Source organism: Paralichthys olivaceus, chromosome 19 (assembly GCF_024713975.1).
Source record: "Paralichthys olivaceus isolate ysfri-2021 chromosome 19, ASM2471397v2, whole genome shotgun sequence".
In the NCBI taxonomy this organism is placed as follows: domain Eukaryota; kingdom Metazoa; phylum Chordata; class Actinopteri; order Pleuronectiformes; family Paralichthyidae; genus Paralichthys; species Paralichthys olivaceus.
In genome coordinates, this window is record NC_091111.1 from 18,244,990 (window position 1) to 18,271,056 (window position 26,067).

Below are 26,067 nucleotides of genomic sequence, written 5' to 3' on the forward strand. Positions count from 1 at the left end.
GAGTGGGAAATCATGAGTGCCCTTCTGAGCCCTTTTCCATTAACGTCACTGCCTAAATAATAATACATTTCTTATCTTTCTCTTCTCTGATGTGCTTCATTTACTATTACGGTTTTCGCTCCTTTTATTGATTAACCTATATTTGATTTATAAACAGGCTTTAATGGACATAATGAATCATTTTAATTCACTTTTTTTACTCTTAACTTTATTTCTGTGGAGCAGTTAAAAAAGTATTTTGGATTATTTCTGAAGTTTTTAATCTCTTTTTCCTGCTCGCTGTGTGTGTGTGTGTGTGTGTCTCCCCGGTTGTGACCCAGGATTGTTGTTTCCCTATCTCTCTCCGTCTTTATCTTCCTCTCATTGAAATGGGAGTGAAGCAGTGAAGCATCTGTCCTTCACCACACACTCACAGGGGATGTCTCTGTGGCAGGCAGATGTGTGTGTTTATGGCGCCCTCATGCCAGTTGGCTCTCTGATGTCCTTATCTGCCCAACAGCCATATTGTCACCGTACCTACCTCTTCGTCTCTCTCCGACTCACCCTCTCTCCGACTCGCCCTCTCTCCTCCGCCACTCTGACACTCTCAGTGCACCTGTTACAAGGGCGTGAGTCCCAAACGTCTCTCCAGAGACAATCACCGGATTTGGTTTCAGCTTCTCATTCACCACAGCAGCCCTGTGGGATGGGAACACACACACACACACACACACACACACACACACATTCCTTTTTTACACACATTCCCCCAGTTACAGATGACTTAAGAGACCCTGGAGCAAACAGGGTCATTAACCCCTCGATCTTTGCACAGCAGTTAATGATTTGCCGTCACCGCTCAGTGTGTAAAGGCAGTAAAGTACACGTGCTGGATCAATGCCAGGTTTTCATTTTGGGGACATTAACTGAAGCCTCGGTGGAATTGTGTACATCTGTGCTCATCTGTGGTGGCAAACCACTTGGTCCGGCCTCATTGTTGGATTGTTGTCACGCACTGAATTAAACTTTACATCAGTGAAACGCTATTTGTCAGACTGCCCAATAAGCACCTGCTACACTTGGAAAGGGCTCCTCTCGATCACACAGCTCCCTCCGGAGCCATAAAAGCCCTTTACAAGATTCACAACTTTTTTTTGCAGTCGCTCTCTCAGAGACCTGTAAGCAAACGCTCCACTTCAACGACACGTGTGAATTTATAGCAGAGATATTGAAGATTTCTCAAAACAAAATTAACACTGAGAAATGTAGATCATAATGGATTCCAGAGTAAAACAAATGAAATCATAATAATTTAAGGGCATCAAGTCGTGATGCCTCCTGGGCGCCTTCTGCTGGAGGAAAGAAACAAGGAACAAGTGTCACGTGTGTCTCTTTTGGGAACTTTAGAATCAGAAGTGGGACAAAGTCTATCACGAAGACCATCCCAGTTCAAAAAGATGACTTCTGAAGTCATCCCCTGTAATGAATCACAGAACAGTGTGGTAAACTGTCTCTAAGTAATTACAGCGTGGACAAGGCTGCAGGCATATTCATAATACCATAATTCAAGGCTGCCATTATAGCTGATTAAACATTTGTTCAGTTTTCTAAAGAGGAGCTCGACCTGTGAACACAGTTGAATTGTCACCGTCTTTGTGAGCTTGTGCGTTTTTAAAAAAAATAAAAAAAAAGCTTCTCATCTCGCTAATGCCCAGATATATTTGTAATCTTTGACTTGCTCAATTTGGGCTCCATTCAGGGCACGAACAATGGAGGCATAACGATCGCACGTGCTTGACCTTGTAAATAGAAAAACAATAAATGCATAATTGAAGCCAAGACCGCTGATGTATAAATGCCGAGCTGCATATAAATCAGTTGCAGAGAGACCAAGTTGATAACATCTTCAGTATTCAACAAAATAAGACACGAGGCACTGTGAGGGTTTTTCAGTTTTTCTTTTATTCCCCGCTGTCATGTGTTAGCATGCTATAACACAATTTCTCCTCCATTAGCCCCCCCGCTGATAGGAAACAGTTGCAGAGAGCGGAGGACGGGGTTCTGGCTGCGTGCGTGAGAACCGAGGATGTGAATATGTGCCTGTATGTCATCAGTGAACACAACGCGGTTATTAGTTCAGTGGCTGAGGTGGATCGATCGGCTGAGAGGAGAGGTGGAGCGGGGTGGGGGGGGGGTCATTCTCCACTCAGGGTGATTGTCAACACTTTCTGCAGAAAATAATCTCATCCTCCGCGGTGTTGGTGTGTGTTTGTGCTTGTGTGTTTGTGTGTGTGTGTGTGCAGGCATCTGAGACGAGAGCAGACGCATGTGTGCTTAAGATCTCTGCGGTAGATTGGACTTGCTGCTGCCCTAGAAAACCGTGGCACCTTAAACACAGAGCCAATTAGCGCGGAGCTATTGTGTGTCTGAAATAGCTTCAGCCACCAGATCCTAATAACAGTGGTCAGCCCATAAAATCCTGCTCAGTTAATCCAATTAGATTCAACACATAGGGATCCTGAGCATTAAATCCAATAAGACTTTATACACAGGAATGTTTACTTTTCTGAGCCACGCTTACATTTAAATACTGAATTAGATATCGGCTCCATGTACGCAGTAATTGGCAGTTGTTTGGGTGTATTTGTCCCTCCGCCGTTTCATAATAAACCGAAATATCGTGTTTTGCTTCATGCTCTCTCACAAACTCATAGTCGGCGTGGCCACAGGGGGGCAGCAGGAAAAATCCCTCCATCGACCATCAGAAACAAACAAACAAACTGAATCCATACTGTTTACACGGTCCTGGCAGGCAGGCGTCGGAGAACGCTGTGTGCATGTGCCGGGACCGAGGTTCTCAATAATCAACCCTCGCCCACCTGACCAGACTAATTCTGTGGGTGGGTGGATGAGCGGCAGGATGCTGGTCACCGGCTGGGGTCGGATCAAATCCTCCTCCCACAGGAAACAGAAAACGAACTGGAATGATGATGATACACAGTCGAGACCAAAACATATCTGATACCAATATTTGAGCAGATACATATTTATTGAAAATGGTAACTAGAATGACACTAAGTGGAGTTGACCACCAAGAACCCTCAGTCCCCAGAAATTAATTCCAGCTGCGTGTTCTTATTTATTATACATGTTCCTGATATCAGTGGGAAAATAAAACCATATTGGATCTGCCCCCTGATCCAGATCAGCACCAAAATATAATTGGTTCTTTCCTGACCCACATCCATCCACCAAGTTTTATGGAAATCCATCCGATTGTCTTTTCATAAGTAACAGAAACATAAGCTCCTTGGCAGCGATAACAATCCCTAAGATTTAGTTACCAAACCCGTATTACAAAGAATTCTGACAGTAACGGCCGAAATTCCTCATAACGACAAATCGAATCCTAATGGTCACTTCTGTATTCAGTACTTATTTGTTTACGTTGAATATTCTGGAGATCGTTTCCCTGATCTCGGCGTCCTTGGAACAGATCTCTGCTCTCGTGAATTACAAAGCGAACACGTAGAGTATCTTTTAATGTGACATCCATATAGGAGTGGTAATTAGCAGGCTCACTGGCTTTAATTAGTGGGTGTTAGTGGAGAAGAGCTATTTCTATCTGTCCTTTTGATGTGTCTGTTGGATGATGTGCAAATGAGGCGGCTTTTGTTCCGTGTTTGTTCACGTACGTGTTTAAAACGCAGGCGTCGGGAGACGTTGACCCGTCCGGTTAAACCACCGGTGAACCAGTCAAAGGTTGAAATAAAGGAAACAATATGTGGATGTAGAGTCATTGTGTGTTGTCTGTGTAACTCTGGTGCACAGGGAACAAGAGGTAAATGTGCTAATTGAGCTTCCTCTGTTCCTCCTCTCTTTCTCTATAGCATGTTGTATTTCCATATGTTGTAGAATCTATTTACGACTGTTCCGTGAGAACCATGAAGTAAGAGTCTATTCATGCACATTTCCTTCTCATTGTTCCTTTTGCCTAGCGTTCACATCAGCTGAGCACCTGCACGTCACTTTTTACAAAATACAAAAATGAGCATTCGCGTTCCGTTTGCAGTTTCAGTCAAACATCCACAGGAAAATGTACAAAGTATTATCAGCATTATACAAACATATAACTGTCCTGTAGATGAGGTTGTCTGGGTTTCTACAGGCTCCACTCAACCTGATCTGATGGTAACCCTTCTATGATATATCAGAGCTTTTCACAGCGGAGCTATCGTCTTCTCTCACTGCTGAGTTTGCAGCGGTTACGAGCCGGATGTGACGGCGTCATCGCTCTGAAAACCACGTGCCCGCGCCGCTCGACTCACTAAATGGCTCACTACCGCCGTACTTTGCTACCCTTGGTGTTCTGGCCACATTGACTGAGCGATTTGTTGGCCTGCTGGTTTACTGCCCGCTGCGGTCATTTGTACTCGCCTTTCAAATTATCACAGCTAATTGCTGTTATTCCTGGTGAGTGAGTGCTTGTCTTAGAGTGAGCTAATTAACCGTGAGTCAGCAGCGGTAACAACAAGTGACTGTGCCAGGCTGCGCACATGCACACACACATGCACGTGTGTGTGTGTGCTTGCAACAGGATCACTGAATGCAGGTTTATGTGATGCAGAAAACAAAGAGCTCAACAGCATCAAAATTAATTTGGATTATTTATCATTATATTGTGACCATTCAAACATAGACTCCGTGAAATGATAAAAATGATGAATCCACTCGTTCGTACGATATCGCCTGCATTCTACGAAAAACACGTTATGATAAGGAGAAGTACTACACTACCCACAATCCTCAGGTGTAATCTGATTGGTGGAGCTCACGGAAATGACCACAACCGCGATTGGATCATTGAGCGTGACATCACAGAGCTGCCACGGTTTCCCTTTCTAACGCGCTGCGGCTTTTAGAGATGAAGAAAAGAGTTCTGAAAGGCTGAAAATCACCACAACAAGGATACGTTCACGAAGCAAAACGCTTTAAACCGTTGGGACGGGATCATTTGAATAATAAAGTCTTACCTTTATTCAGTTTTCCGATATATTTATTCCGCTCAGAATCAAATGTTTAATGGTCTTGATCCATCTTGCAGCTGGCCCCAGGCTTAAAACTATTTTTTTTTTTTTTAAAGATGAATGGAGAAAAATAATTTGACATTTTCTTCCAGAGCCAGTGCCGTTCTAAAAGTGGTCTGTCGCCGATACAGGTTGTAGCATAGCGCAAGTAAGAGCTTATGTAAGACAAGAGCACTATTATTGTATTCCATCCGAAGGAGGAGGATAAAGGGCGTTAGCGGCTTTAATCCAGAGGCTGGTTCTAGAACGATCTGGGACGATGCTGTATAACCTGGATTGGCAGGACGGACGCATCTGCAGCTGAAACAAGTGTCTGGTTGTTGGAATGAAAAGTCTTCGAGTCTCCAGCCAACACCAGATTAAAAAAAGATGGAGCTCCAGTCACTTCAGCAGATGCTTTCAACGGCAGATAACGAGACTCGGCAGAGGCAGACGTTTCTACTCACAGGGACCCGACTGATGTTTCGGTTTTATTTATCAGAGATGAGCCGATCAGTCGGTCACTGCTCATAAATGGTTTATCTGCCACCGAATGAAGCATAATGAAGAAAACACTCCTCCTGTGAACGAGTGTTAGTTTCTCAAACCATCGCTCGACGTCACCGGACTGTTTACAAAGACGGACAAATAAATTAGCGTTGTCGATTTACCTCACATGCATTATACGTGACAGCAGAAACCATTTGATTGAGCTGCTTTGATGACTGATCAATAACCGATGAATTATTATCTTCACTTCTGTTGAACGGACGAATGTCTTGGGCATCGGGTGAAGACGTGATGAGGATTTTTTCCTCCTGACAGAATCTGTTGATGTGAACGTCTTATTTTGAAAATGCAAATGTGTATTTCAAAATCAGTTATTGATTTTTTTTTTTTTTTTCTTTTTCTCTGCGGCTGTTAATAAAAAAAACCACAGTGTTGGGGATGACTTGAAAATGAGTTGATTCTCTTTTGTTCCAGCTCAAAAATTGATTGTCATCTTTAACTCTTTTAATTTCTCATCTTCTCCTCTTCCACCTCCCTTCCTCCCCCTCTCCCTCCCCCTCTCCTCCTCCCTGTCAGATGATGAAGCATGCCTGGGACAGCTACAGGCACTACGCATGGGGTTCCAATGAGCTCAGGCCCGTCTCCAAGCAAGGCCACTCAAGCAATCTATTTGGTGAGTGAGAGACTACACACACACACACACACACACACACACACACACACACACACAGGATTGATCTCTCGTCCCTGCCACCAGCAGCCTTGGCCTTTAGATTAGCAGCCAAATTGGCCGTCAGTTAGTCATCCGTCTACGGGTGCCTCTAAATGTCAGTTTTATCATATATTTATATTCTGTTTGTGCTCCGTGCCATTTGTTGGCGTCCGTGCTGTTAATGAGCATCTTATTCTCTCTCCTTCATCTTTCTCTCTGTTTTACACGTTCGCGTTTCCTCTCCTGAAAACCTGATTTGTCTGACGGCCTTTCATGCGGCCGGACGACCGCGGGGCCCCGTTGATGAATGTTAAAAAACTGCGTATGTGCGCGCACACTTCTGTTTATGAGAGCAGTGACTGAAACTAGTCCTTTCTTATCCCCGTACCCACACACACACACACACTGCATGCAGCTCTCAGTCTCCTCTCATTGCATTGGCTGAGATTTTCAGTTTAAAAGCTGGACACGCAGCTAAAAGCAGAGGATCACACAGATCGGCTATGGCAGCACGTATGCCAGTGGCAGAGGATCAATACAACTCATTAAAACCGTAATACCATAGTCATATTTAATCTGCAGTGTGTTTGGTTTTTCTCCGTAATTGTGTGCAAAGATAAAGGGACCGAGGACTTGAAATCGTGGAGATAAAACTGCTTCGGGATCGACTGGTTAATATTTAAAGAGCAGCAGCCGTGAAACTGACATTTCTGATTTACTCTTCGCTCCTGAACGCACGAGAGCGGAGGAGACGATCTCATAAAGGAGCTGAATAAATGAACCTTTAATCTACAATGAGACTGAGGGATCGTTGCTTCTGCAGGTGTCTTAATGTGTCCCCTCCTAAGTGTTTGGAAGAATAATAACTTATTTATTCTGACTGATTGGATTAATAAGAGCAGGGATTGGAATTTTAATGAGTTCAGATCTCGTTCCTTCTCTTCTTGACCTAATTAAAGTCTCAGAGAGAGTATTTGCTCTGATCCCTCCAGCCCCTCATGTGGACCTCGTGTGTGTGTTTGAGGGTGACAGTGTGCTGCTCTTTGACCAAGATAAGATGTTGTTCACGTGTCAAAGACCTGTACCTGTACCTCCGCTGCTGATAAGACAGTGAAACTCAGCGCTCCCACCGTAACAGCAGAGTTGAAGGACATAGAAAAAATGCAAATGGTATTTAAAATGTTTAGGGGGAAAAAGAAGAAGCCTGTAAACACAACGCTGACACATCTCCATCCAATGAAGTCGGTTATTTCTGCCACGTCTGCAAAGAATAACCTGTTTACACATCCTGCAGATGTGTGTGTGTGTGTGTGGCCTGCTGGTCATTGTCTCCTCTGTTTGGCTCCACTCAGAAACATCTGGCTCTGGAGCAGCTAAAAGCTCTTTTGTGTCCACGCTGTGTGTGTTTCTACACAGGACGTCCATATGCAATGCACTCTGTTGTTCACCTGAGTTTTAAAAGAGTTCGGAGCTCACGTGTTTTTTTTTTTTTTACGTTTTCTGTCTGGCACGATACGACGCAGTGCTACTGTTGGATTATTCACTGCAGCACCGAGCAGAGAGCTGGGTTCATAATGCACTGTTGTTGTCTAATATATCCCAGAAGAACTTTGTGTGTCTTTTATCCGTGGTAGGGCAGAGTTTTGTTAGGGTTGCTGCAGTAGAGCTCACATTCATCCAGTGAACAAAAAAAAAAAAACTAGCTGTCAATACTTGTGAAAGTTCGACTCCACTGCTGCGAGGAGCAGAGGGACCGTTCTCACGTGACAAGAGAGGAGAGTTGACTGTGAGCGTGCGACAGCGCTAGACACTTCAGCACAAAAGACTGAAGTTACAGAAATGATATGTTTTTATGAAACGTGGTCCACCACAGTCTGGGCTATTCATGGGGAAACCCTGCACACAACTGGAAGTGCAGCAGAAGACTGAGGCTGCACTAAAAAATCTAAGATTAGAGGAAGCGCTCGAAGACAGGAAGCCGACACACATCTTGTAAAATGTCACGCGGAATTTGGTTACGTCAGCGTTGTCACAAGTTTATCATCTGATCGTAAGCACCCGCTAGAAAGTGTGAAGTCACAGACACGATTTCGATCAGTTTTTACGAATGTTTAGGCAGCGATGACACGTGTTGATGTCAAACTGTCAAACTTGTTAGAGATTAAAACGTAAATCCTTGAGATGTGATGTGTACACAAAGCCCCTGCTAGTTGTAAAATGGAAGGCCCATCACCGAAATACAAAATGTGTCTGTTTCATTGTAGATTTACCGACTCGTTTTTTTAATGATTACCTTCTAATGTTTAATGAGCAAATTCAACTTAGTGTAAAGTCCATCCCCTGTTTCATTACCGGGATTATTGGTACGTTAATGTAGGCAGAGGGAGGAATGCAGCAGAGTGAATAACTAATTGTGAGATTAGCCAGTTCAACTCCCCCCGTGTTAGTCTCTGTCTCCGTTTCCCTCGGACTGTCCGTCCCTCACGTCTGCGCTATAGGAAAAAAAGTAAATAGGTTTTAGTTGCCTGCTCCAGCTGAGCCGCAGCCCCATCAGTAAATAAGACAGCTTGGCCCCAGGGCCTTGTCACAGCCGTTTACAACTCCTATAGAACGGGATGTGTGACCATAATATTTGCCGACTTTGAATATTATGCAACGGAGCCACTTTCCATCAGTGACATGTTTCCCTGATGTACACTAACCTGAGCTGCACGGTTCAGAGTATCCAGGGGAATTAATAATTCAAAACCTTGCCGAGACACGAGAGATCTGTTATCAGTTAAATTATTTGCTATATTTTACAACAAAAAAAAAAAAAAAAATTGACGAGACACGAAAAACTTGGTTGAGGATAAAACCGTCAGCTGCCAGTTTTCATTTAATGCTCTCTCACTCACTGACCTGGAAAATATTTAATGCATCATCTTTCTCTGACTGATAAATTGATAATTCTTGATGAATACTGAATTCACTGTTCTTAAATTTATTTTAAGTTCCTTCAACATGAAGTACATCGTGGTGACTGTCAGCGATCGGCGTTGGACGATGGAGCGACTAACGCCCACGTTGTGAAACGTCCACAATGTTTTATTAAAAAAAAAAAACAAAAGCTAAATTCTTTTCCCCCCACGTGGGAATTTACCAGCGACCGCGTATGCTTTGCTAACATTTGGCAGCGAACGATGTTTATCTTCTCAGCCAACAACTATTGGCAGACAACCAGCCATCCGTTGGATGCGCCCTATCAAACAGTATTTCAAAATTAGTTTTCTAAACCCAAACACTTCAGTGAGATAATAACAAAGACGCAGTCGGCTCCAAATCTTGCATTAGCGTTGACAATCAGTGTCCAATTTAAGAGCTCTGCCCGTCTCTTTGTTTTTATGTCAGCGGCTAAGCTCTCGACAAGAGGGACTCTTGTTTGAAATAGTCTCGGACAAAATGTCCACACAGACAAAAATGATAGGAGGTGAGTTTGTCCTAAAAGAATATAACCTATAATCTATTAAAGCCTGTTGGAACATGTTATTGATGGCGTCCTGCACTGTCCCCTTGTAAGAGTAGCAGCAAAGACAGATTATTATCTTTACCGTTTGTACTGTTCCTCCTTCGTTTCTCACTTTTAGGTGAACGGAGCTCATATGGAATAAATGTGGCGTCACCGAACACAGTTTAGTAAATCAAAATATGAAGACAGTTGCGGGTTTGCTTGCTTATGTTGCCAGACTCTAGTAAATCAAGTATTTGAGAAGCCAATTAGCTGCATTTTTATATGTTCATTGAGCCGTTAATCAAAATGATTTAAGAGTTTTGCTAATTTCCTTTACAATATTTTGTATTTAAAAAATAAAATTAAAAGAACGCGTCCACAGTTGACGCTGCTCTGGAGAAGAACTGACAGACAAACAGAAAATGGATTCATCTCTTCAGTGTGCGTATTAATAACGTGGCGTTCAATAACAGTAACATGAAAATGGGCCCATTTGAGATCATTTCACATTGAGGGGCTAAGTGATTGTTGTTTGATCCCGTGTCTAACAGCTTCTCATTGTGGTGCAACGTTTTTCAGTCACAAAACAATATTTCATCTCGACCGCCCGGCGTTCACCCTCCTGTCAGCCCGGCTCTATAAATACATCCTGTGCAGCTCACGTATGCTCTGCCTCGTTATGCGGCGGCTGAGCGATTGTGGCAGTTTGGACGCAACGTCGATAATATGATGCGCAGGCGATTGATCCGTTTAATAAACGTGTGCAGTGGCCGCGGTCTCCATGTCAGTAACCACAGCGCGGCTCAGAAGCCTTAAATACAAACGTTTACAATCAAATAATGATGAAATGCTTTTTCCGTGTGTCTCCTCTAATTACAATATTTGTATTTTGTGAGGCAAAACTTCAGCTACAATAAAACGGCTCCCTGTCCCTGGAGATCGTGGAGATTTACTCAGATTGCTAAAATTAAATACAGCCAGAGGCAACGATGGCATCCATCTCTCCTCCTGCCAATTCCGCATCCTCACTTAACTGCGACGTTGTAGATTTGTTAGTTTAGTGTATCTTGCATGTTTGTTGCGTCAAAGAGAGAAGCCATGATCCGGAGAATCAAGATGTAACACTGCCAAACGCTTGAATTTCCAATAGTTTGTTGGAATTGTAGGTTTAAGTAATAACTTGACTTTATTAGATCTCCTTCCTGTGTAGCAGACTGTCCGACTCCATCATCATCTGTCTTCATGAACTTCCTTCTTCTTCTACTACAAGCACTTAAGTCTTTCTTTCTTTTTCTTTTTCTTTTTAACCATATCTCAGTGACCAGGGTGGTGAATATGTGAACTGTCCCCTGGAAGATGAATTATCACCTTGTTAACTTCCTCCAGATCATCTGGAAGTCATTTGGAGCTCGGTGGCAGCGAGTTGTCAGCCCGGCCTCAAGCGGCACCCTGGCTCCTGTTAGACATTATGGACCTTAATTTAATCTGTGCCCCGTTACAAGCCAATGAGCCAGAGGTGAAGTTTGTACCAGGGCTTTATCTCAGAGTCCAGTTGTTTTGCTGCAAGGACACAGTGGAAGGAGAGAAAAGTTTCAGAACATAGTGTTCGGATTAACAAAAAGACTTCAGTTGAGAGGAACTGGAACGAACTCCTCCTAACTGCAGGTGCAGCCACTTGAACGTGAATTATTTTCATTCTAGCGCTGTTGGAACGATCTGTCACAGCTGCAACAACACAACGTTGAGGCTGCATCCACATTAATATGTTTAAGTTTGAAACCACATCAGTGTTGCTATGACTCCCGGTGACTGGACACGCTGCTGGCCTTTTGAAAACTTCAGTTATTAGTGTGAACAGAGAGCTTTGGAAACTATGACGCGCTCACCTGCGCCGCCAACGGACAATGCTAGTGGTTTCTAACACTTACTGTTTAACGCCTCGTCATGCCCGTTTCCCGTTTGTCATATTTTATGAAACTCTGAAATCAACCGCAGAGACGATAAACTGCTTCCTGTTAAACAACTGATATGAATCATCATGTGAAGGTTACTACCTACAGGATATGTTTTTCTGTACGGAAATTTAAAATTAATTCGCTAATAATCAATTAACAGATCTGTGTACTCTCTTTAGTAGAAATATTTGTTTTGTGGGTGGATCGCGTCTCAGATAAAGGAAGAAACAAATATCATCCGGGCGTCTGTGGCCTCCAACCTTTGGATTGTTCAGCAGCTGCAGTCGAAGTCTGCTGTGTCGTGTCTTTGTGATTTCCTTGCTGGTCCTCTCGTTAATTGACTCCGTTGGCAGCCGACTGCGCCGCACAACAGCCAAACAAGCGAAAACTGGAAACACAGGCTCCCGTCGCCTCGGCTGGACTCTCGTTGTGGCCCAGGGGCCGGCATCGGAGGCACTTGTCTGTTCACCCAACCAAAAAAAAAGAAAGAAGAACCCATGGGCTGTCTTTATTCTGTCCAAGATAAACACACTTGACTGGGCCACAGTGCAGTAAAGGTCACAACTGAAGTGTCCTGTTGCAAGCAAAGAGAAAATGGTAGAATTTTTATGTGGAGCTGCCAGAGCTTGAGCCCTGTGTGTGTCTGTGTGTGTTTGTGTGTGTGTGAACCACAGAAGACAATTAGAGAACCCTTCAAAACCCGTCTCTGCTGAAATCTAACAAATGTCGCCCGTCTCTCACACCTCTCGCTCACTGTGCGTCTCCAACGACCACGATAGAAGCAGTAACACGTCGTTTTTAACGAGAGCCTGACGGTTTATATTTGCCAATATTCACCGAAATAACCAAGTTGTTATTGTGAACTACAGAGAAGCAGTTGTGTTGTAGTTGTTTGACGTTTAACAGCCACATGATTGAGAACTTCCCGCCCGAGATCCAAGTTGAACGTTCTCCGTGTAATTTGCGTGAATAGAATAAAGTGATTTATCCAGTGGAGGAATTCGATGAGATGTTAAAACCGTGTGGGATTGAATATTTCTGCATTATTCCTTCTCTGTTTTTTTTTGTCTTTTGGCATCGTTCCTTCCTCAGCTTCTTGGGTTTAGCTAATTCACATTGTGCTTTGACAGCCTGTTGAGACTTTGGTTATTAGTTGGACAGTTGGACGGATCCGTTGCCACAGGCAGTGTGAAGAAATAAAGGGCCTGTGTCTCCTGAGACACACAGTCTTTGCAGTGGAGGTTATCTGCCTGGCCCTGCCTGCAGTGCTTTAAAAGGCCGGTGGATGAATGGCAGGCTTTGCTACAGATGCTGCCAAGGTTTTGTGATGGTTTCTATTCTTTATGTTGTTTCTCTCCCCCCCCCCCCCCCACCTCCTCCTGTCTCCCCCGTGGCCTTTCCTCCCTCTCAGCCCCCTCAATGTCTTGTGTGCCTCCTCATCCCCTGAACTGATGCTGCAGCTCCTGGTGTCACTATAGATGGTGACACTGGAAGCATCTTCCTTTGCTCTTTACCCTCAAAGTAATTCTGAATCCAGGGTTGCGGGGCGACAGACGGAGATCTCGGAGGTCAGCAATGTTCAGAGCGTTGATTCCTTTGCGAATATCAAGATTATCTACTTTGATCAATATCTTACCAATACTTTAAATTGTTATTACTATTATTAGCTTGGTCCCTAAAGCTGTCTTCAGAAGAAAATGTCTCTTCAGGAGAGGAGTGGCGGCTCGGGGTGCACGGGGCGGGACAGGATGTATTGCATAACTCCTGCAGTCACAGTTTTTATTTCCAGCACAGTGACAATCTGCATGGCTCTGCTCTGCTTCCTCATCCTGCTGCGTGTTACAAATGTCACCGTTGTCTCTCAGATATTCTCAACAATAATATGAAACGTCCATCTGCAAACATTAAATGTGGAACTTTCTAGTAGCATGCGTACAGGTACATTTTTGGTCTCTCTCAGAATGTAATTGAGCTTTTCAAGGCTTGTTTTTGAATCCCCTCTGTTTCATTGCTGCTCACACAACAGGCTTTTGTTCTCCAAACAAACTAACTGAGACCGAGCAGGTCTTTAGCTGCTCTGCGCTTTCTGCCAGAAACTGATTTGGGTTGTTGGTTTAAATCCAGCACAGATGTCTGTTAAACCATGTTCTGTTATAACTTCAAACGTCTCCCAGCTGGCTTCGCCTCTGGCTCATTTGGACTCTGTCTGTGATTTCAACTTGGCCTTTATTTATCATAGAGATGACTAACTTCTCATTTTGAAACTTTTCTGGGACGACTGGGGACACGAGTGTGTTTCTGAGGTTTTGGTTGTTCAGGCCGGCGGAGGAGAGCGAGTCACGGTGCCGAAGGAAATTAACTATGAAATGTAAAATAAATAGCAATGATGGTAAAACTACTTAATTTACAATAGACCACTAGTTATGTGACGTTCGGACAATAGACTCTCCGGGGTTTGCCTGAACATCGGGTCAGATTCGCCCGTCGTGTGTTAACGTCATCAACACGACCACTTGCTCAGACGCTGCCTTGACCTTTCAGCTCGGGGCCGACAGGAAGAGCTCTGGAGAATGTCCAGAGGCGCTGACGCACATATTTCTCTGACGCAGCCTCTAAAATCAGGAGAATGTTCAGTGTGCGTGTCTGAAAGCAGCGATACTATTCGTGAATGAAGTTTACAAACGCATCACCTGCAGCCATCAAAGTCAAGTTGCGTCTTTTCGGTCCCAGCACCGACCGAGTGTCACATCCAGTTTGATTCTGTCCCCTGTATCGTGCCGTCCTCTGAGTCCACGCAGTGCTGTCGCCAGCAGGGCCACAAATATTGTTATCTTCCACCAGTCAAGAAGGCAAATGTATTTTGGTGTCTCTCTGTTTCCAGACAAGTCATTTAGTTTGTTATATAATTTGACATTGAGTCCTGGGCTGCAGCCTCAACTCCCACACAGCATCTCTGAATCAGATATTCAATCTCTGTAATTGAAATGGATGGAGTAATTCTGCCCCGGCCCTCCCTCAGGTTTTTGTGTTGAAAGCGTGTGCGTGCGTGCGTGTGCGTGCGTGTGCGTGCGTGTGGGTGGGTGTGGGTGTGGAAGGGTGGGTGTGGAAGGGTGTGGAAGGGTGTGTTGTGTCTGAAATGATGTAAATCACACGCTGCACAAAGGTGTTTGAGACATGGACAAGAGAGCCCTGCAGCTGAAATGGGAGTATCCATCACGTAATTCAAGATATTCAAGGTAATAACACACACACACACACACACACACACACACACACACACACACACACACACACACACACACACTTGTTTGTTTTGTGTTGTAAGCACTCGTCTCCTCTCTCCTACATCCATTTAATCATTTACACACACACACACTGAACCACCATCCTGTGTGCTAACAATCACTTTATTAGTGGAGCACTTTTCATACAAAAAAACTAACACAAAGTGCTTCACAGAAAATACACAACAAAACAATATTAACACGGCCTGGGGGTCGGCATCGTGCAGCCACTGGAGTGAACGCACTCCTAAACACATTCTCTCTACACATTCACACATTCACACACACACACACACACACACACACACTCGCTGAAAGTTAAATGATGAATAAACAACTTCACTCTCCAACCTGAAACTTTCTGCTTATTGTTTTAATGTATTATAACATATAACATCTTTAAACCCCTCCTTTATGTCACACACACACACACACACACACACACACACACACACACACACACACACACACACACACACACTAGTGAAGCATGGTATTGCCTTTCTCTGTAACCTTGACAAAAAGTGTTGACGCTTAAATATCTGGCAGCAGAAGCCAAGAGGTTAATACACTTTGAGGATGTGTGTGTGTGTGTGGTCGTGCGTGCGCATGTGTCCTGCTTCCTGCTTACAGTAACATGATTAACCAAAGCCTTAGCCATCACTTTTACCCCCCCCCCCCCCCCCAGCAGTGCAGACTCTGCATCGAGGCCGAGGTAGTCGGGGCCAAATGGGATCACCAGCAGACTGAGGGAGTTGAGATCTGGATCAGATTTTAGGATTAAGGATTACATCTGGAGTTTGTATTGAGTTAACTTTACAGTGTGGGACACTTTCTGTTTTGAACATTTGTGGGCTTAGAGAAGCAGTGAGCTGAAGAGAAACACTCAGGGAGAGAGACTCAACGACACGAGAGCAGCCTTCGCTTTTCTTCACCAACGACACTTTGCTGTCGCTGCTGTTTTTGAGCTGAAGGTCCTGAGTTATTTAATTACCTCCACCAGTAAAGGCAGAAGCAGGTCATGTTTGCAGCCCTGTCTGTTTCCCGTCCCCCTGTTTATGACACAGAGGTCGGCTCTGTTTCGATCGTGACCTGGTGCTGATGTTTTCACACCTGTGAATCAAAGATGCTCACTCACGTTGGGAAATTAAAAATGTCCAGTGTCCACAGGCTGAGTAGTTGACGGGCTGATTTCATTGCGGGGAAAGGAGCTTTGCTTCACACGGGCCTCTGTGACATAATCCACATCTCAGTATTCAGGTTGGATTGTGGAGCTGGAGGCTGAGTAACAGTGAGAGGAAGATACGAAAGCTCAGCGTGACCCAGAGCTGGAGGGCGCAGCTGAATGTCGAGGTCATGCCTTGTGTTGTGTGCATGACGTAATCCACATGACGTTTGTTGTTGTTCGTCTCTCGTTCCCAAAGCCAAACATCCCATGTGTAGATTCTATACGACCTCACTCACATGGAGGGAATCAGATGGAGAGCGTGATTATTGCACCACTTAACAGATGATGGAATTAAGAAAGCGTCTACGTGATCTGTCGAGCTGAAGCTCAACGTGGTGGTGATGTCAATATAATAAGAAAATCAAAAAACGAATAAATAATCAGAGAGTACTTAAAGTATTTAAACATACTACGAAGTGCTCCTGCAAAATAAGATGCACACAGTTGGGAAGAGATTCAAAGGGATCACTGGAGGCTTATTGCTTAATCCCTGGTTTCTTCACAATAACAGATGAACACACACACACAAGCGCAAATTGTTATTCCGACTTCTGTTTATGGATTCAAAATGCAATATCTACCTCGTGTGTGTGAGTGTGTGTGTGTGTGTGTGTGTGTGTGTGTGTGTGTGTGTGTTAGAGATAGGCAGCTGCATCCTATTGTCGATCAATCATTTGCATGCACACACTGGGCGCATCTCCACTTCCTCCTATTGTGTAAAAATGCAGCACTAAGCGAGGTCCTGATGAGACAAGTTCACACATATTTCCTGTGTACTTTGACTTTTTAGTTTGGTCCACGTCCCACATGGAAGAGCCAGGGTTTACGACCCGTGCTGCAGCCAGAGATCAAGATGCTTTAGCTTCTCGTTTGCGGAACCGTCAATTAAACATAAATCTGCCTGAGACCGAAGTGTAGTCGACCAACACAAATTAGATGAGTACATAGGACGAGAAAGGCTGCACTCCCCTCATCCCTTGTTTTCTGTTGGAGGAAATAACTCAATAGACGACAGAGTGGAAGTAAAGAACCACTGCCTGAAGAATTGAAGGTGAAACTTTAACAAATGTGAAGAAAACAAAAGAAGGAAAGATTGATCTGCTTAGAGGCCGAGTTGACGCAGGAAGAGGAGCAACTGGATGGATTTTGTTTGGAGACACAGGAAAGGAGGAACAGATACTTTCTGTTAACGACTTTTGGAGCTTCACTCTTCCATTTCTCTGCCATCCCTCTCCCATCTATCCTTATTCTCTGTCTGGGCACAGGGAGGTAATGATTCTTGTCTTCTCAGGACACCTGCTCTTTCATTTTTCATCTCGCCTCCCATTTTTTCACTTTCCTCGTGTTCTGTGGAAAAATGGGCATCACCGGCGTCTTTGGTAACAAACAGCATCCGCAGGAGTGAGCTGCAGCTTTTTGTCTCCCCAGCATCACAACAGATTTTAATATCCTGCACACATTCTTTGAGTTGTTCTTTTTGTTCTTGGTTTTGAATTTGCTTGAGGCAACATTCTTTGCAACCTCAAGGCGTTGGTGTTTGCACATAGAAGTCTTTGCAGTCTGCTGTTTTACCGATGGTGCGTCAGCCGAGCTTTCTTCTCTGTGTCCTTATCACCACTCTCGTCACAACGCATGCATCTATCGGGGGATTGATCTCCCTCTGACATTAATAATAAGATGAATGGGGGATGAATGAAATCTCCTCCGACGGTGCACTGGTAGTGAACTGCAGGAAACAAATGGAGGAAGTCTTTCATTTCAAACCAATGCTGAGAGCCGAGGACGCATCGCAGAAGGAGGCAGGTTCACGCTCACAGCCGACAACAGAGCAAGCGGAGCTTTTGCCGGGATTACAATCGGCATTTCCCACAGGTTGAGAAATGACTTGTGTCGGCCGGTGGCGCGGCATGTGACCGATGAGCCTGCAGAGACTTGTGCAATTTAGAGGGGAGGAATGTGACCCAGGTTATTTTCTGTAACTACAATTTAAATTTGTCCCCTGGACATTGTGGCGTTCTCAGTGCATTCATTGGCTTTTCTGGTTCATGGATGGATGATGAGACACCGAATCCTTGGAGACAGACGCTCCCTGCCCTCGTCCACCCTGACTGAAGGGGACACAAAATGTTGTCGTTGTTCCGCATCACTTTGTGGTAGTTTGACTTGCTGTGGCCCCTCAACCTCTGTGTCCCCGGGGCCTGTGCCATGTTGGCCGATAAGCCTATCGATCCCTGCCGATAGGAACTCATCACATTTTGATGACTACTGCAGTTCAAACCAACGGTATGAAACCGACGAGTCACACTGATGAATCAGGAGCGTGAGGAGTTCAGCCGGGGATCGAACCGACTCTGAATATCAAAACATTTGTCAGTTATCATTCTGATTGGTGCAGAAGCAGACGAGGCTTGTTGCTGTGGGTGGAAAACACTGCTGCTTGTGTTTTTCCTGGAATGAACATTAACAAATGAAAGTATTCTCCCACTGTGATAAGCCTCCCACCTGCAGCGAATATCATACGACCTGTCCTCCCCTACTGCTCCTCCTCTCCAGAGGCAGCGCGGAGCCTCTCCTCCTCAGCCTCCCCCTCAGTCACCACTCTTGTTTTTTCATGGACGCCGCCCTCTGCTGAGCCATCTGCTTCCTCTCCGTGCTCCCAGTCGCTAACAGAAACAAAAAATCCATGATCCCTGGACTCAGCCCCTCCAACCTCACAGACCTCCACTGAATCCCATCTCAGTTTCATACAGCCTTTCCATCTGGTCACCGCCGCAAATCCCAGATCTGGGAACAAACTGATCTGAGCAGATTCTCGGTGCCCCTGTGCCATCGTGGCCCCCGACAGACCGTCTCACTAACATCGGAGTTTGTTCCTCTGTGATCAGTGTCGTCTGTGCTCTCCATGAAAAGATAAGTGGTCTGAAGATTAGTTTAAATATATAAATAATACAATGTTAAGAAAGGGGTGGGGCGGGATTTGTTGAAGAAGCAATTAAGTTTCCGAGCAGATACCGAAACCCTGGGGATCCTGGATTTATCTTTCTTTAACATGAGTTATCCTTAGAGAGGGAATCTGAGGTGGCGATTGATTGATGAAACCTTAAAAAGACGTGTTTTGTCTGATAATGTTAAATATTGATTCCTTGAGACAAGTGGAAACACTTTAGCTTGACTAACGACTGAAACCATGAATTGATTTTACCCAGAGATTAATTTCCTCTCAGTCGACCAACAGGTCACTTATTGTGTTGGCTCCTGACGAGTCAGAGCCGGATGGACATTTTCCTTTTCAAGTCTAAAAACACATCTCGCTTAGTTTTCCCCTCATCGGGAAACAAAACTCACCATTTGATGAGTTTTGACGAATGAAGGGTGAAGAAAACTGTGAGGGACAAAATATAAAAATTGAGAATTAATACAATGATTAGACAATAGATCACACATAGTTACAAGTGTTTGTCCTTTTTATGATAGTGTACGTCCCAAATACCATATTATTTAAATAACTTGTTAAAATTTCACTTATTTAATTCATTCAAGTCTGTTTTTGAAGTTTTGTCTCCACGTGTCACAGAGAGACGAAACAATTTCAATCAGCGTTTTGTTTAAAATTCAAAAACATTTCCTCTTCTCTCCGACTTCTATTTTTTTTATGAAATGTTGGTATCCTGGTCACTATTAGACGACGTGTCACGTCACACACACAGATTCAGGACGAGCAGCGAGGGGGAAGGAAGCACAGTGACAAGACAATGGACGGGGACTAAAGTGTCCTGTCCTCTCTTTGTCGCTCTAGAAGCTTCAGTGGAGCGAAAACGTGAGGGCGGCGGAAAAACAGGAAAGACAAGTGACTTGATCTGGTGACACTTCCAGTTACATGCTCTGTTTTATGTCGCATGGACCGAGGACAGGTACTGGACAACAGCAGGGGACCAGTCAACACGATGTCGGTCTTTCTATTAGAATATGATCGAGTCCACGTGCAACGGAAAAGTTTAATGCAGATTTCATTATTGTTCTTAAATCTAAGAGGAGCTTTTAAAAGTCATGTCGAGAACTTTTCTGATATTTATTCCATTATTAGTTCGGCTTTTCGTTGCTGATTTTTATTCCACTTCTTGGATTTAATGGTACCATCTTTACCTTTATTTTTCTTAAAACTGTACTTTTCATTCAGTTCAAGATCAGTTGTGCGGTTGCCAGATATGGTAAGGGAAGGTTTTAATATAGGTCCCTGTACACTGCCAAACCTGGCAACCTCACTGTGACGAATCTGCACGTTGTTAAACTTGATTATAAATCAAGGATAAGAAGAAAACACAAACACAACCACGTACATGGATCTTGATTTATGAAAATAAGCGTAGACATAAAGCCAAACAACATTTTTCATATCGTTGATATGCAAACAATACGTCTGTGAAAGATGTAAACCCATCTTACAGTAGCGGTGTGTGACTCCCTGTGAAACCAATATTTAGTATTGTTTTTATATTTCTTATCTTTCTAGACGTTGGTCTCTTCTCTCGGAAAGCAAACAAATGAACTATTCCCATCGTGCGTTTCTGCACAAGTTCTGCTCCCTTCTTCTCTCATCATCAAAATCACCTCCGCTTCTCTTTGACAGAATTGTCATCCGGCCTGTGGTGTATTTAAAGTAATAATAATCCCACTCAGACACAGTGAACACAGCTCTGGCTTTGATGGACAACAGTCTGTAGCTGATGATTCAGCGTTGCGTCTAATGGAAAGCTTTTAGCTGCCTTCGGATCCTCCCACCACTTTCAGGAATATAAACCAACCCATTCCCACAATAACAAACCAGCACCTCCCTGGTTTCCATCTCCAATCTACTTTGCAGCCTTTTCAAACTTTCTCTCCTCTTTCCATTAGATTTATTATTGTTTTCAGCACTTTTCCTCTGTCCTGTTTTTCTTTTTCCGTTCTTCTGTCAGTGATTTATTCATGTTTTCATTACTCGTCTCTCCGTCTTGCTTATCGTAATGTTCCATTTTCTTCACCTCCATATTTTTGCATTTTCCTTCCCACCTCGAAGTCGTCACAGATGAAGTCCTCTGTTTATAACAAGTGTGTAAAGATTGGCGGAGAGCTCCGTGCTGCGCGCCTCATGATTTGTTTGGCTCTCGGACATCTGCACGGAGGAAGTGTTTGAGTGGTGTTGGATTTGTTTTTTTTTGGGGGGGGGGATTTGAGGAACGACGGCTCTGAAATGATGGGTTTTGTGTCTCCGTGTGTCTTCCCTCCCGCTAAGAGGCTAATCACCAGAGATGAGCAGCACTCCCGGCGTTTCATCGGCACCGATAATCGCTGCCTCTCACCATCTGTCGAGCAAAAATAAATTATTCAATATCCAAACTTAACTCTTAACGTCTGCTGTTTATTCAGAGCTGTTTTCGGTGAAGCTGCTGCCAGCACCTGTTGTCAGTCACACGGATAAAATAAACAACATATCAGTGGAACCTCATGGGTGTTTTTTGCTCATTTGGAGAAGTGAAAACTTCATGATCGTTCTAATGTTCTGTTTCTCCTCTCTTTCTGTGTCTCATGCAGGAAATATACAAGGAGCGACGATCGTGGACGCCCTGGACACTCTCTACATCATGGAAATGTTTGACGAGTTTGATGCCGCCACCGAGTGGGTGGAGAAGAACCTCGACTTTAACGTGGTACGTGACCGTGTTTGCGGCCTGTTCGAGGTCGTAGGCGCGTCATAATTCAGTCGATAAAGCCTCGAGTCGTTGATCACAATAAAGACACTCGGCACCTTCATTAACTTACATTACGGTTGATGAGATTTTAATGTTTACGTCGGGGTGTTAATGTACCGGAGACACAATCGAGAGATAATTAAAGATGTGTGAAACACAAGAGACGACAACGCTGCATCGAACATCCGGAGACACAAGTCGACATGTGAGGTCTTCCTCAGGAGTTAATCATTTGTCCTGGAGACGGTTTAGATTGTGTCGAGGGACAATTTACTGTAAACCCACAAGCTACGTCGTAATTGTCAGAGAAGCAGACTTTTATTTGGGAGAGGTTTATAAATTAGACCTTTAGATCTAATTTCCTCTGTCCCCAGTTAATACAAACTGAAATTATTCTCTGTGTTCATGTGTAGTCTTGATAAATTTAATACAATGTCCGTCCACAGACAGAACAGCGTTAATCACCTCACACGTTTCTACAGCACAGAGAAGGCTGGAATGAGTTTGGACCACGATGCATCTCGCAGGCGATTGTTTACACTTTCATTTAGCGTCGTCCACCTGTGACGCAATCGCCCAAAGTGCTGCCAGATGCAAACTGCGTCTTTAACCGGAGAGAGACGGGGCTGGTGCTTTAATGTGAATCGTCAGTGATGCAAGGATTACGAGACGAGGAAATGTTCACGTCAGTCTGCGGAAAAATCAACTTTTAAGTGTGTGTATTTTGTTCTGCGGGATCATAATCAACCCATCAAAAGTAGACGCGAGTTGTTCTGCAATCTGCGATTAGGTTTCCGTCATCACATCGTTACCCAGAACAACAAGCACAGTTTCCTTCTCGGAAAAAAAGACAGAGAAATGTCTTTGAAGGCTCCTTGACGAGGACGTATTTACTCAGAGCTTTTAAAAGACACAATAGTTAATTTGTTGGGGTTATTTAATGACGGTAATCTTTACATGAGTTTCCGGCAGAGACATGTCTGTTTTATCAGTATAAACATATTTACATGTGGATTTGTTTTGTGTGCACACTCACCGGTTAACTCAATTTATTTAAAAGCTTTCAATAAGCAGGTTGTATCTTTATTGGTAATCGGGAAATGTTGATTTATCATCTTTGAAATGCTGCTCACTAAACCTTTGAGATTGGTTGTGGCTTGTAAAGCTTTGATTTAACAGCTGCTCAGATATTTTAAGAACGTGATTTTATAAATCATGGAGAATTTTATCCATGTGAGCACAAACAAAGGTCATTAAGTGTAGAAGGAATGTTTTTGTGCTAATTTCTGAAGGTCTGCTGTGCTGCAGCTGATTAGCTTAATGACACACACACACACACACACACACACACACACACACACACACACACAGACTTGGCCCCTTTCATCTGAAGTTCGCCTTGATTGTAGAACCGTCATTAAAATATTCCTGTTTCCTGGTGAACGAGGAACCGAAACACTTTCTTTGTCTTTGCGTCAGTGGAGCACCGACTCTGAACGTGACTATGTTTACAGATGCGTTCAGCCAAACATCCTTCTGCTATCAACTGCCTTCATTTAATTAACCTTTGTCAGGTCAGCCTTAGTCTCACTTGATGTCCTCTATCCAAAAATGAGATTTTCGGTCGTGAATTTTCAGAGCCACTGCTTTGTGCCTTATTTGCAGTATTCGCCAGAAGTCGTCCTGCCACTCAAAACAGCCCCGTGCAGCAGGAGGCCCGTTGTTTTTCTGAAGCGCTGCTGAGACGTGACGCTGCCTTTGATACTTGGTGCGTGTGCTTTTCAATAAGCGCATTTTCTGCACGGCCGTTATTTCGACATCAACCCCCGGGTTGAAAAAGTCAACGGGGTTGGGAACTGTCGCCGAAGTTTGTTTCTATAAATGTTTCCCAAATTTATATTTGTCCCCACTCGTGTTGGGAAAGTTTCTCAAAACATTAGAGGAGGCAAACTTGACTTTTAGCGACTCGTGTGAAACAATCCAGCAAAGTAGGTCTTTAAATATACATGCATTCTCTGAGGACATTTAAAAACTTGGAAAACGCTGCCATTGAGCTTGTAGGACACTTAAAAGTGAAGGCGCAGTCACCTTGAGTTTTTTTTAAAGATGTGTCATATTTAGACGTGTGCGAGTAAAGAGAGAAAAAAGGGGCTTGTTAAATATTGGAGATAGTTTGAGGCCGGTGAGCACAGAAGGGGACAAGAGCAGCGTCCACTGGAGTGTTTCTCTCTGGACATGAGGTAACGCATGGAAAGTTCTACAAATCCAGATGAAGTGTATTTGAGGTCTACATCAGAACAGCCGTCACTGAGCGACAAGTACAAAGGTTCTGAGGGGCTTTGAGTTGTCAGCACACACGCCGACACTCAGGAAAGTGACAGCAGCGGCCAATGGGACAGTCAGATCTGATAGTACCCATAGTTCCTTGCTGTGTTTAGTTGGAGGGGGCGGTGTGGTTTGCCGTTGACTAATGACGTGTAATCAGTGCAATGGACAAGAGTTTTTTTTTCCCCAAACAGCTCCGACAAATGATAATCATCACATGAACAGAGATAATCAACAAACAGGAATAGTCTCTGGAAATGATTAAATCGTGAAGCTCTTGATTTTTGGTTCAAACCTTATTCGTGCTTTTTAAAACGCGATTGATCTCGGGTCAGTGCCAGGTGAGCTTTGGGAAAAGTCAATCAGTGGTATTCAGTTCGCAGTGTTTTCTAAAATGGAGTTTTTCCCCAAATTCCTACAAAACATCTGGACTTGTCAGCGGTTATTTATTGGGGGTGAGGAGTTGAAGAATTTGTTACTAATCTTCTCAAGTTTCTCTAATAAAAAATAAAAAGCGGTCGTTCAAATATACTTTGACTGTTAATATCCCGCGGCCGTTCACCCAAGTCAGAGGTTACGTGTGGGGGGAACCTCTGGATCGGGGATCGGGGGACGCAACTCACAATCCAAGCTATAAAAAAAGTATGAAGGATGAAAAGTGAATTACTGCGTTTTTTAAGCCGTAGTTTTTGTGTAGGTTGTGTTATTTTTGTCATCTTAAGCTCAGTGACACAACGACTCTTTGGCCAAATAGATCATAAGATCCACTTTAATCTAATAAGGTCTGGAACATTATCTCATCAACTCCACTTGGGACAATCTTATTTAGTCCTCGGCCAGGAAAAGGCTGCGCTTAGTCAGTTTCCTGTTGGCTCTGTGCTGACTTTAAGGTTGCGACACCAGGGGACTGGACTTCTCTCCTGCCAGCTTACTCAGGCCCTTGTGCGGGAACGAGATAACGTCACACGGCTGCTGACTCAGAGGGTCATTGTACAACAGTTTAAAACAGACAGGTTGTCCTGGAGGTGGTTGCACAAGACGCTGCAGGACGACTTATTCTAGTATTATAATGCAAGGGTACGATATTTGGACGTGAAATAGTCACTCAACTTTTTATATAAAACAATTCAGCAGTAGGAAGAAGTGATGTTGTATTTTTTTTTTTACAGTACAGCAGCTTTTCTGTCGTGCAGCAACTTTTAATTGGGATGAATTAACAAGCCAGTCCGTCTGTCACTCAGACTTGTGGGAGACGTGACACGACATATCATTTGTTTCTGCACAGGACGGAGTCTATTGTCTCGTCTCTGGTCGACAGCAGTGACTTATGAGAGCTGTCAGTCAAACACAAAGACGTCATCTAATTTAAGACTCTTAACATGAAGAGGACGGGGGGAGAGAAATGAGGCGTTATTGTTCTGCCGCTGAAACAAATGGTTCAGCAAACTTATATTTTCTGTTTGTGCCCAGAAATAGAGGCATTGTATGTTTGGATGCAGCACAATTTGTCTCTGCCATTCAAGGTTTTGTTTTACGACAATGGGGATGTCACAATTGGGAATTGGAAAAAGTTTCCGCCGACATGTGGCCTTATATTTAACCCTTTTTTTGCTCAAGAACAACGAAGAATGACTCAGAATTTTGCAAATTCTGTGTTTAAAACAATCCAATCGACTCCACTATGGTTTGTAAAACATTCCTCTCAGAGATATGATATGAAACAGTTCACACTAGAACTGTGTTTTATATCTTGTTGACTTGCATTTTCCAAAATCCCCAATTTTTTTCG

The 26,067-nt window shown here is 43.8% G+C and overlaps 1 protein-coding gene across 1 annotated transcript in view; it reads left to right on the plus strand.

Annotated features, from left to right (window-relative positions):
- Positions 1-26,067, plus strand: part of man1a1 (mannosidase, alpha, class 1A, member 1) — a 90,141-nt gene that overhangs the window by 18,248 nt on the left and 45,826 nt on the right. Inside the window, exons 2-3 of the mRNA XM_020103700.2 lie at positions 6,132-6,228; positions 21,796-21,911. Of these exons, the coding sequence (XP_019959259.1) occupies positions 6,132-6,228; positions 21,796-21,911 (213 nt within the window). The remainder of the gene's footprint in view (positions 1-6,131; positions 6,229-21,795; positions 21,912-26,067) is intronic.